The sequence below is a fragment of the Bombus pascuorum genome, chromosome 8 (assembly GCF_905332965.1).
Source record: "Bombus pascuorum chromosome 8, iyBomPasc1.1, whole genome shotgun sequence".
Lineage (NCBI taxonomy): Eukaryota > Metazoa > Arthropoda > Insecta > Hymenoptera > Apidae > Bombus > Bombus pascuorum.
Window position 1 is genome coordinate 12,665,071 of NC_083495.1, and position 13,067 is coordinate 12,678,137.

Sequence of the window (13,067 nt, forward strand, 5' to 3'; positions counted from 1 at the left end):
CAATTGTAATATGTGTTCTCAACATTGTAGTGCTTTGTAAATGCGCACTGTCGTATTTTCATGTGTTTATGTTCAATGAAAAACAAGTATTTGAAGAATTCAAAAAAGTTTGTCGTTGTCATACTATCAAAATAAGACATCATAGAACTTCTAGAATTTTAAATCTAATTCAAAACTACAAATGCATTTTTTAAAAAGATTATCAGGAATAATCAATCTACATTACAAACGCTGTCCAATAAGATGTTTAACCTCCAAATCGTGTGTAAATGCAAAAGATGAAGTAGAGCAAAAGGGTAAATGAATAACTTTTATTCGTGATATTATATAATATTTTAGTTTTTACGAACTATAGAACAAATATGTGTTCTTAGTGCATAATCATGTTTGTATATTATTTCAGAAAAAAATATTTTGGTAGATCGTTTTGAAGAAATTTGTATAATTGGTATAAACCGACCAGAGAGCAAGAATGCTTTAAACGTTGCTGCCGCACAAGAACTATCGGATGAATTAGATAAATTTGAAAATGATGAAAATTTTGTAGTTGGTATCCTTCACGGTATAGGAGGGAATTTCTGCAGTGGTTATGATCTTAAAGAAATTGCACAATATGATGGAAAAAATGAGGAAGTTTTACCTCACTTTGGGCCATTGGTAAGTTAAGTAACTGAAATGTAAAGTAGATTAAGTAAGTACTAGGATATTAACTTTTCTGATATAGGCTGAAATGTTTATAGGCTAATAGAATTGAGTTATGTAAAAAACCCTTAATTGCTGCTATAAGTGGATATGCTTTAGGAATAGGTTTTGAACTTGCCTTAATGTGTGATCTCAGAGTAATGGAAAAAGGTGCAGTATTAGGATTTACAAATAGACGGTTTGGCATACCTATATTATGTGGTGGTACTGTCCGATTACCCGCTTTAATTGGTTATTCAAAAGCAATAGAACTGATATTAACTGGTCGTTTCATCCAAACAGAAGAAGCATATTCATGTGGTTTGATTAATCGTCATACAACTACTGGCAATGGTACAGTTTATTTTACAATAATAAATAATATGTATAGGTACATCAAAAGACAGTGAAATTATATAATCACAAATTTTTTACTTATAGTGTTAGGCACTTCACTAAATTTGGCAAAATCATTTGTGAAGTTCCCACAAAGAACATTGCTTGCAGATCGTGCCTCTGCACAGTTTGCCACATTTTCTGCTAAACAATTAGAAGAAGCTATACAATTTGAGAAAGATAATGCATCTCATTTAATATTTGAAGAAGGAGTTGCAGGAGCAAAAAGGTTTGTTACAGAAGGATTTGGAAAACATGGAAAATTTTACAAAATTACAAATGTAGAAACTAAGTTTGAGGAATTTGATAAAGATCTTTTATAAAGATCATACAAAAGTACTTGCTCCTAAAGACTATATACATAAGAACAAATGATACAAAATCTCATGTAACTGTTATGTAATATATATTTAAAATGTATCTAAATTTTCTACTATGATTAAATTACTTTATTACGAATACAATCATGCCATTTTGTGTGTAATACTGCCTTTCTTTAAGGAAGATTTAGCAGATAAATTTTTCTTAAGCAAGGCATGAGATTTTAATAGTATATCAGTGCATCTTTTTGCTGCTTTTCCAGTAAGGAGTGGTGTTATATTAATCATTTGACCATTTATATCTCCTGTGTAAATAATATTCATTGAAAATAATATTTTATATAATATTTAAAACTTACGTCCAAATGTAACTATTAGATATGTTAAATCCACTTCAAAAACATCAAAACCAGATATGTATGGTTCAAAAATGGAAACTTTCCTTAATTGGCAGTTAATTTCATCACATAAATCAAATTCAGCTAAAAATGTGCTTTAATATATTTATTAAAAAAGTAAATAGAAGAAACGGTTAGAATATAACCTACTCACTTGTATCATCCAATCCTACTATATCTCGAATATAATTCAATATTAATTTAAGTGGACAATTAATATTTATTAAAATTTCTTTATCTGCTTCCTCCAATTGTGTATTTTCCTCATTATTAGTAACAGGTACTAAGAAATAAATATACACGATACAGTATTCATTTAACGAAAATTATTTAATGAAAATATTATTACTAGAATATTTGATTCGTATAATCGACGTCATGTTACGATTGTCAATATTATCAACTTCGCATTTAGTAAATTTCAGAATATTAAGGTACGAATAATGGAAAAGAAAATTAACAAATTGACTTGATCAAATTCGTTCTACGCATTCTCTTCGCGAAGGATATCACGTAATACAAGGTTAAAATAATCGAAAGTCATTCGATATTTCATTGGTATACAGTTTTTGCATTTAATTTTCAAATTTGATAGTAAATCATACGATCAATTTATTTATAATATATAGTAGCTCGAAATTTGGAACAAATCTGAAAATTACATAGAAGATATTCTGTGCAAGTATACATTTTACGATCATATAAGTATCTAAACGGTCAATTATTCATTACATTAATAAATCTCAATATTCAGTGGATCATTTTTAATCTTTATTATTTGTTTAAGATGCGGTGTACTATATTTTTTTTATTAAATATACGTTTGCTTAAAATGTTTGCTATTATAACATAATCACAGAATCGGCAAAGGAATTGACATAGAGATCATTGGATTCAATTCGTTCATAATATTTTTCGTCGTCTATACTGAAGCTGGTGCATCGACTTAACATGTGTATTGGACTGCCGTCAATGATGGGTCGTAGATTTCCTCCGGGCAGTCGTTGACTCGTTCATTTGGCTGGAATTTCAAATAATTGTGGAATTTCATATTCAAGTTGAACAACGACCGTCCATAGGTTTAATTGGCGAAAGTAATGCGAGCCGGCCAACCACCATCGAGCCGGTTAAAGCTGTGTGACGAAACGAGTGCAGGTGGCGGTGCATTGTTGCGCAATCGTTCATATCCCTCCTCCTCCTTCTTGTAACCAGGAGTCAGGACGAGAGTCCCCTTGGTAACCAGAAGGCCTTCCCCACCAAGTGCCTTCCTCCTTGCACGACCTGGTGAATGTTGCGCGTACTTAAATCTACGCGATCATCTCCGATGTTCTTTCTTTCGTTTCTTCCTTCTATTTCGTCTTTTCCTAGGATTTGCTTTTCTTCTCCAACGTTTTCTATCGACTGGTTACGTTTTCCTTTCGTTAGATAAGCGTCAGGATACACGATTTTGAGATTTAACTGAAGAAAGTAATTAATATTTGAAGAATTGCAGTAATTTTACTAATGATTAATAATTATGATATTAATAATATTAGAAATTAATATTTGACCAATTGTCGTGTATGTATGTATGTACATATTATTAAGCAATTTACTATAATTGTTATGTTTTTACAAGAAATAGAAAGCATACAGTCCAGATAAAGACTTCAAGTATCAATTACAAAAGAAGTAATTGGAGAAATGCTCGGTGAGATCTGCACATACATACGTATAAGGAAGAAAAGTGTACATAATTGCAAGTTGGAATTATACTGGAGAATTTGAGGTATAAGCTTTAATTTATTTGAGTAATTTAAAATATCCTTTATATAATTCTTTATCTTATAACATGATGGATTATAAGATTCAGGAATTATTATTTGATTGAGTATTATTTGATGGGAGTTATTACTTGATGGGTAAGGAGAAAAAGATAAGTCCCGCGAGAATACTTTATCGAGAAAATAAAATTTTAATAATTCATATTTTATTATATTTTTTATTTTCTACTTTATTCAGTTTCGTTTCAATAAATTTCAATAAATAAGTTTTATGAGAATTGAATGTAAATTTAATTTCGTCTAAAATTTTTCTCAATTTTAACAGAATAAATGTTGAATAGTATTTGTGAAAAAGGGGTGGAATAAGCGTTCTCAATGTATATTCGCAAATGATAATAATAAACAGACGAGACCAGGAAGAAGTGTGTAAAAGATAAAAGGGCGGTTCCCAGGATCTTCTTTCTGATTAGACTTGTCGTGTACGTGGCATTTGAGAGGATGATGCCAGAGCCTTTCACGAATCACCAGTCGATTCTACGGTGTGTTATTGTTGCTGGCGAACTCGTGAAACAAAAGTTGCCTTCGTTGGGAGAGGCGAATCGATGCGTTCATGTTCTTTACGAGGAAGCGAGGTGTGAAAGTCGTACATATTTCGAACGTTCCTAATAGTTTCTATCTTTTCTTACTTATTTTACATTTCCTCATTTATATGATTATATAAATATATTATTATCAGATTGTAACATAAATTTGCCCTACTTCTATATTTATTATATAAATGGAGAGAACTGGACGATTATAAGTTACAACCTTATATTTTGGAAATTTTAGATTCTTTCATAGATACTTAAACACTTACAGAAACTTTTCACAAATATATTATATTCGTTATACAAAACATTTTGAAATTTCATTAACGTTGTAATGAGATTCCGCTATTGCGATTATATCGCTGAAATTTGAAACAAATTTGAAAACGTACATAGAAGCTATACGATATTTAATGTAAGTATATATTTTGCAAACATAATAAAAGTATTTACACAATTTTTCGTTATTTTAATAAGCTTTTATGCTCAGTGAGCTCATTTCTAACACTTATTATATTTTCAATAAATATATACATTTCCAGACTGGTTTCAAATTTGAGAAATATGAACACGATTAGATTACAGATTTTTCCGCATTTATGGGAAATTAAAAAAAATGTAAAAATGCACAGCAAGTGTATAATGTGCAAAAATATATAAAACATTCAAAGTATCATTCTAATTCAGTTCTATTTCTTTTTAATTATATTCATAAAAATATAAATTCGCGTAAATATCTGCGGTCTAATCATCACAGTCGTGTCACGTTACAGTGTCAATAGAATTTCAGAAAGTTTCGTATACAGCATATAATATATTCATAAAAGCTTTCTTTTCGAATACTTTCGTCAGTCACTGTACTTATCCCTAGCCTTTTTGCAGCTCAATAAAATAACGAAGCTTAAACAACCTGTCTAAAGCTGCCTTCCACCAAGCTCACCACGGGAAAACGGAGTTGAACCGTGCAATTTTCATGTGCATACGCTGAAAAAAAGGCGCTCACGGTTCGCGGCGGTCACTTCAGCTCCTTTGTACGCTCGGTACCTGTCCATTCTCTAACCGGCGCTGATCGTATCTGCATGCCACTTAACCATTACGTTTTACGAGGTGGATGGACATAAAGTGACTCCCCGTTCCTCGTCCAGCAACAGGTTACATCGTTGTCCCGCTTTACCGGACGACGAATATTTTTCTTCTTCGCGCGTGCAAATAGGATCGTCCGTTCTGTCGGTATCTGTGAAATTTACCACGGCTGTTTCAGCGCCTGGACACATCCTGTTGGATCGACAGGCCGCTTCTATGACCGGCTAGCGAATTTATGCCACGTTTCACAGTCGACGAATCGATAACCAGAGGAGAGTTAGTTGGAGGAAGGTAGAAACGATCGCTGCTGTTGCTACAGGGCCTGTTGGAAGGTGTTTTAACGCGGAGAATATCGCACCCTTGATTTCAAGGTGATACCACTGAGAAATATTTGATTTGTTTTTAAAGATGCGAATGATTGTTTTTCTCATATAACGACTGTGCAAATTTATATTTTTATGAAGACAATTAGAGAGGCAATGTAGATAGAGATTTGCTTTGATCTTGAATTATTATAATTTTGGATATTTTTATGTACTAAATTTAAATCGACTGATGAATTTGTTTGGATGCGAGTATCGGTTTGAATCAATCATTTTGCAACATTCATCGAGCTCTTTGAACGATGCATGCATAGAAACGGTGTAGTTTTTTCTTTGAAATTTTTACATAAACGGTATTTCCTAATTCTACGTATATTTTTATTTGAAACGAGAATAATATTTTAACTTATTGACAGTGCTGTTTGTTTCTTTTTATCGGTAATGTCTATCGAAGAACTTCCGAAAAAAGTTTTCCATCAACGACGTATTCAATATCATCTAAGTGCAGAATGATCGGTGAATTAATTCCCGATTATTAACTTCAGTTGATTAACTAATTATTGGTTACGACCGCATGCAGCGAAATAACACGCGGTATTCGCATACAAATTATTATTCATTAGTGGATGTTATACATGTTGTATCGCTGTTATAACGAGAGCTGGATTAGTTGCGTTTCGTTCCGGTAGTTCTACCTGTATCTTTGATTGCTGTCGGAATGTAGTCGTTTTCCGGAAAGGCGACTATTTGCTTTTATGAAGTTTTAAATGCACACGACACGCTGCGAACGAATCGATCGGAATGTTATGGCTATTCATGGTGATCGTATCGCGTTATTTTCCCGGATGAAGATTTTTCTTTGCATTTTAATGTCTGTCTTTATCGATTTTTATTCACGTTCGATAAATGTTACGTCTTGAAAAATATTACAATACAATAATAACGTATGAAGACTATAAAACGAGAACACGATAACTGAAACATCTCATTTTTTTACAGAAAAGTATCGAATTTCAAAATTCAATACTCTGTCGACGAATCTCACGTTACAGGTATCGTCCTTTTATTTGGTTTTTGAAGCTAGACACGTGTTTTCTGATACTCTTCAAAATTTCCAAAATATTGTTTTTCATAATATTCAAATACTGCTTGACTTCCGCAAAATTTCTTTTACTTATCAGCTATTTCTAAGAAACTTACATCTTTGGATCTAGTAGTTTGCATAGTTTTCAATTTTTATAAAATAATATTATAATACTAATATAAAGCAATATAAGACTCGTACCGAAGAAATTACAATAAAAGATATATATATAAAAAAAAAAACATAATTCAAGGCAGAAGGCAAAATCTTATTTACGTATTTAAAATCCTGCAAAATGGATTGTTTTATATCTATAAAATTATTATGAAACACTACAAATTAATCATTTTGACGACCACTCTGTTACTTCTAATTTTCAAAACAGAAAATCAATGAAAACGTATCTACTATATGCCATATTGTTCACCCGTAATTTTCATGTAATAACGTTATAAATGCTAATGATATGCGATGGTCGAAAAAACATAATCAATATAAATGACAGTATTATATTCATATATGCGACAAATCGTAACGTATTGTCTCGTTAAATATTCAATTACTGCAAGATGTCTGCCAGAAGTTGAGGGAATCGCGATCAAGATAAAGTAAACTACAACGTGTTGGTTCAAGTTAGATTGAGTTTCAGGGAATCGGGATTAGCTGGAACAAGAAGGAGCTGAATTGAAGCAAGTTGGAACGGTTTAGAGCGAGTTGAAGCAAATTTTTGGTTCGTTTTTCGTCAGGCTTGGGCATGTTGAAACGAGTTACGTTATTCTAATTGACTTTATCGTCGATCAGAGGAATTTTAGGATAAGTTGGAGCAAATTAAAATCTATTTTGGTTATAGATTTAGACTACATAGATCCAAGCGAATCAGAATTATTTAGGCTGGTTTATTAGTATCGTATGAGGGACTTTAATGTGAATTAAATGAAGTTTGGTCCCATATCAACGAATTCGAGTGCTTTAAAAAAGTTTTGACGACAATTGTGCTAAACCTTACGCAATTTGACACTCTGAATGGCTCGTACACTGTCCGTTCGAGAGCTACGAGTGTCGATCGATGCCCATTTCCCTGTGAAACTCGATTGAGTTTTGTTCGCAATCCAGATCTCGAGTTTTTAGTATTTATCCGAACGAGGAGGTTTGATTACAAACTTTGGAAAACTGGCCCTCGTTGAAAAGTATTCTCGTTGCCTTGGTTCTTCCTCATAATTTTCTTTTTATTGAAAAATATAAGAATCCAATGATATTCGTAAAATGCGAATCTATATGGAGACTCGAATATTTATTATTAAGTTGAATGGCAAGTTTCCTTGCTAGATTTTGCTCGTATATTCACTACCTTCTCTGTATAACACATATAATATATTCATAAAAGATTTCTACGAGTATTTCGATACTCTGTTATACGTATTTTATAAAATATTTTGAAATTTCATTGGGACTACAATGAGATACGACTGTCATGATAATATCGATCAAAGAAACCAATCTGAAAATGTATGAATAGCCAAAGAAGTTGCAATATATTTGCTGTAAACATGCACCTAGCAAAAACTGAATATACAAAATAGATAGTGATTCTAGATATATAATAAGTATTAAAGATAATTTTACTGAATGTGCAGCGTTATTATTAACAGATTACCGAGCGAATTTGTTATATCTATTTGTTGTAATTCTTTCGGTTTAGAATGACTTCCGACTTATGTCATATTTACTCCTTATTTATGTATTTATCTATTCAATACATGTCTTTTGGCTTTGAACAGCTTCCACTTATTAACACCATAATCTCTACACAATACAATAATACCATTTTATCTTTCACACTGTGACACTTATCCTATGTCTAGTTCTTACCGTAGCTAATTTAACCTATCTTATCCGACTTTATCTTTTCCTACCTTTTTCTTTGGTATGTTTCCTCCTTTTGCCCTCTCCCCTCTCGTGTTTTTACAGTCTTCAGACAAACACTCCATCGTCTCTTCCTTCTCTTCGCATATCCTATATAGCCGTTTCTCTCTTTCCCTCCAGTGTTGTTCGCCCCTGCTCTCATTTCCACATCTGAATCTTGTTATGATGCATCTTTCCTTTCTCTTCCTCCTCTCTCTCTTTCTCTCTCTCTCTCTCTCTCTCTCTCTTTCTCTCTCTCTCTCTCTCTCCCTCAGGTAACGCGGCATGCCCTCCGTCCTTATCTTCTTGTATGTGGGGTTGTACCTTGACCTCTCTATCTTTTTCTCTTTTTCCCTCTCCCTCTTCCTCTCATCCTCTCCTTCGCCCTGATCTCCTCCTTCTCCCTGTTCCCCTCCACCGGCTCTTCTTAGTCTCCACGTTGCCTCCTATTTTCCTTCTTCCCACCTGTTCTTTAGCTCTGTTTCTCTCTTGCTGTCCAGTTTCCGAAAACATTGCTTCACTGACTTCTTATCTGATCTCCTTGCCTTCTCCTCGTACCTGATCGCCCTCTTCAGTGCCCTGTTCACGATCTCCTCGCTTTTGGTCTCCTCGAACAGGATGTAGTTTGGCATTCCTCTACATCATATTTGCTTATCATTGACTTACCTACTAGACCGTGGGTCTATACGCGTTTATAGAAAATTTGAAAGTGTAAGATCGCGTAGAATGTAGATATTATGAAAAGATATATGAATAACCAGAGCGTAATCTCGTTTACGTCATCGTCGTCTGACGTAGCACATTTAGATAAACAACAATTGTCTTCGCTATCTGTAATTACGCATGATTCCACGAATATCTTCGAGTGAATTTTTGTCAGAATTAAAAGAATTAAGAGCGCATAAATTAGCGGACGCGACTACGAGCGTGCCAATTTTCCCGTTAGACTTCCATGCCAGGCCGTGAAATGATCGTAATCTGATTTATAATATCTTCGTCGATCTTATACTTTTCTTACGCTATCAGCAATTCACTCAACAAATATCAAGTATCAGATTACGTCGCCGTATGTTTATTACCTTTTCCATTAATATCTCACCGATAATGTAATGTCTTTATAATAGCTTTTTTACTTTAATAATAGTTAGTAGATAAAACAATTTCCTATTAAGGTTCTACTTTTTTTGATGATATTCCCAAACATACGAATTTGCATAAAAATCAGTTGTCTGCTTCTTAATACAACGAACAACCGAATGTTTCAGTATCTCTACGACTTCTACGAAATATACGTTTGCGCAAAATATTTCGTACCTTCTTCACGCATTCTCAGATTCGTTTCGAACTTTATCGATATAACCACGACAGCTGGCTCTCATTATAGCGTTAACGAAATTTCAAAGTCTTCCATGCAACGCGCGTAATATATTCATAAAAGGTTCCAATACTTTCGTGAGCCGCTGTAAATGCATATGCGTGGAAATTTATCCGGTCGTCGATCTCGCATAGCTCGTGGTGAAAACGTTGGGAGAATCTCGCGTTAACGTTTGCAAACTCTTCCGTGACTCGTTCTCGTCCACGAAAACGCGCATAAACCATTGCATAATCTCGCGTAATTACGCGCGAAGAGCTGCTCGTGATGACACATCGTGCACGTCGTTGAACGAAAAATATCGATCCCGAAATTACGTGTTCAAGTTTGTCAAGTTCAGGTTTGTCAAGAAGCATCGATCTGAAATTGAGCTGAACGAGAATATTCAAAAATCCACGTGTTCTCGAAAACCGCGTGACTCTATGAAATCGGGGCCAATTGAATTTACTGATTCTCGAAATTACACGCGCAATTTCTGGAAAATTTCACGGAACACGAAAGCAATTGAACCGAGTGTTCGGTAAATTGAATTTCTCCATCTAATCTTCTGGTAGGAGAGCGAAAATCCGCTAGTTGCTTTCGCGTGTTCTTATTCGCGAATTTTCGACATTTTTAATCTAGTATTCTTTCTATTTTGTTAAATATTTAAAATTCTTCTTATCGAAATAAGATACTGTCTGCATGCCGTAATCTGGAAATTAATCAAAGAATTTCAAACGTTTAGATATTTTTACTTCTTCGAAGATATAAATCTATCATTTTATCACCTACGATCGATCTAATCTTCTTATTTATGAATTTTTTAGTATATTTAGTATTTTTGGTTTTCTCGTAGATATATCTCAAATTCTTATTATTGAAATGAAATATGCGTAGGTCTTGTCAATTAGAAACTAATTGTTTCTAGTATTTCGGTATTTCTCTCTCTGAATAGCCAAAATAGATCTATAATTGCGTTGCATGACTTATTAAAGTGAATTTGCATGGAATTTCGTATCTAGTAAAGTGTCGTACGTTTCTTAAGGTACGTTTCTTATGAATAAAGAACGTTTGTATAATCGCATCGGACGAAGAGCCGTCGAATTATCGTCGGTAAAATAATTTATAATTTACAAATAAGAATTAAGGATCGTGATTGCAGTTAGTTATGTAACAATGCTCGGAAATACACGCACGAAACGAAGCATGGAAAATATTCGGTCCTCGCGCTCGAAAGTTTCAAGATCGTATATCGTCCGCAATTATAGAATACGTATAAATACGTACAAATTACACGAGTCACACGTGACTCTTAAGAGGATGATAATTACATTTGAGAAGAAACGAATAGAATTGTCAGGAAATTCGTACTAAATGGATCTTTTCATCAAAATTTGCTTCTAACCGAAGCATATCAATTATCTTTTACATATCACAAACGGAACAAACAAATTTCGGAGCATTGTGACTGCGAGAATGATATTCAGCGGCTAATAATACGCAAACAAACGACAGACAACACTTGATAAGTTTTTCAAAATAAATCTCATATTGTTTGCAAAAAGCAATTGTTTATACGAAATGTAGCGCAATGATAATGTGGTATTAAGCGTCTGCGATAGATATAAATCGTACAAATGTCGTGATCGTTTGTAGTAGATCGAATTCAATAATGAAAATTTTCGATCCTCTGCATAGCGCTATCGGTCGATTATTCTTATGGAAAAAAGAATTGTAAGCTTCAAACTGATTTTGATAAGCGAATTTCACCGTAATATGAAACTACAAAGCATTAAATTCATCCAAATTTCGGTATATAATTCAAGGATTCTCAAACAATTATTTCTCTTACTATTCTTATAGAAAGTATGAAATATATATATATATATTTTTTTATTACAGAAATTCCAGTTTTAAATCAACCAAACTTTTTCTGAAAACTGAAACCATTAGTCGCCAAACGTACGAGAAAGTAATACAAAATATAGTAAAGCGCAACGTGTCCAAATCCTTTCGAGAAAAACGCTTTCAATTTCCCTTGCTCGTAAAGCTCGCGAATCTCGACAAGAGGAAAGGATCCCCACCCTTTCGTCCTTACGTCGTGCCAAGAAGAAACATTCTTCGAAAATGCATTTCCTGAGTACAGACTGTAGACTGGAGCCGTTAAGAGCTGCGCATCCAGCCGCTTGGTAATACACATAAACAGTACGCGCGGCTTGCATTCTATTCCGGAAAAGCAAGGTCCTTGAACTCGATTCCTCGGCTGCATCTCGCGAGCTACCTGACCACGGAGTCGTCCTTTATCCGTTTCTACGGCCGTATGCAAAGCGCGTCTCTAACGCAGACGCACGCGCGACTAATATAAACAGGGAGTGGCCGAGCACCGCGGACAGGAACAGATTTTCCGCGGAAACTTCGGCAACGGGATGTTCCATTTGCATGATATTGAATTTTGCGAGTCGATCGTCTGGGCTTGCGAGAGTTTCGCTTGAAGCAAAACCCGATTGAGCTAGTTCTTTTCTCTTTTTCTTTTCTTCTCTTTTTCTTTTTTTCGTAGATTAATACGCAATGGCATGTGAAGTTTTCACGTGACCGCGGTTTCTTGCCTATCTTCGAACAAATCAATTTATCATATTCTCTATTATGTGACAATTAGGTTGTAAGATCGATTGGATAAAAAGTAAAAGTAAAAAAGTGTCATTCGAATCTAAATAATGATTATAAATAATTATAAATATTATATTTTATAGCTTGGCAAGTTTTTTATAGTCTTAGTAAATTCTCGAAAGGATTTGGACAGAGTTAGACTTAGCTAAATTGTACGAGTGTTCTCGATTATTTGGTGCACTCTGAGATCTAGAGACCTCTTCTTAATTATCGTTTCACGAGATTACAAAGATCTTTTCTTAGAAATCGTACAAATGTTATCTCGAGCGTACACAGTACAACTTTGAGAAAGCCTGTTTTTCCACTGTTTCTACCGTTTTCTAAGGAACAACGTGGGAAACTGGAGCGATAGTTAAACGAGTATGTAACGCTTCATCGAAATGTTTAATCTCGCGAATGAAACTAAATCGTATCTGGTGAATTAAAATCGATTCCGGTGTTATTGTGCTTCGTAAAGTTGTGTAAACGATATAACAGAAATGATAAAACAACGTAAAGGCTTCTCGTCG

General features: G+C 34.0%; 1 protein-coding gene across 1 annotated transcript; it reads left to right on the forward strand.

Annotated features, from left to right (window-relative positions):
* The first annotated feature begins 36 nt into the window (after nt 1-36).
* LOC132909671 (short-chain-enoyl-CoA hydratase-like) lies at nt 37-1,541 on the forward strand. The gene is made up of 4 exons (XM_060964617.1): nt 37-296; nt 404-657; nt 741-1,035; nt 1,123-1,541. Exons 1-4 carry the CDS (start codon nt 182-184, stop codon nt 1,398-1,400), a joined length of 942 nt encoding a protein of 313 aa, XP_060820600.1. The 5' UTR covers nt 37-181; the 3' UTR covers nt 1,401-1,541.
* Nucleotides 1,542-13,067: the final 11,526 nt, after the last annotated feature.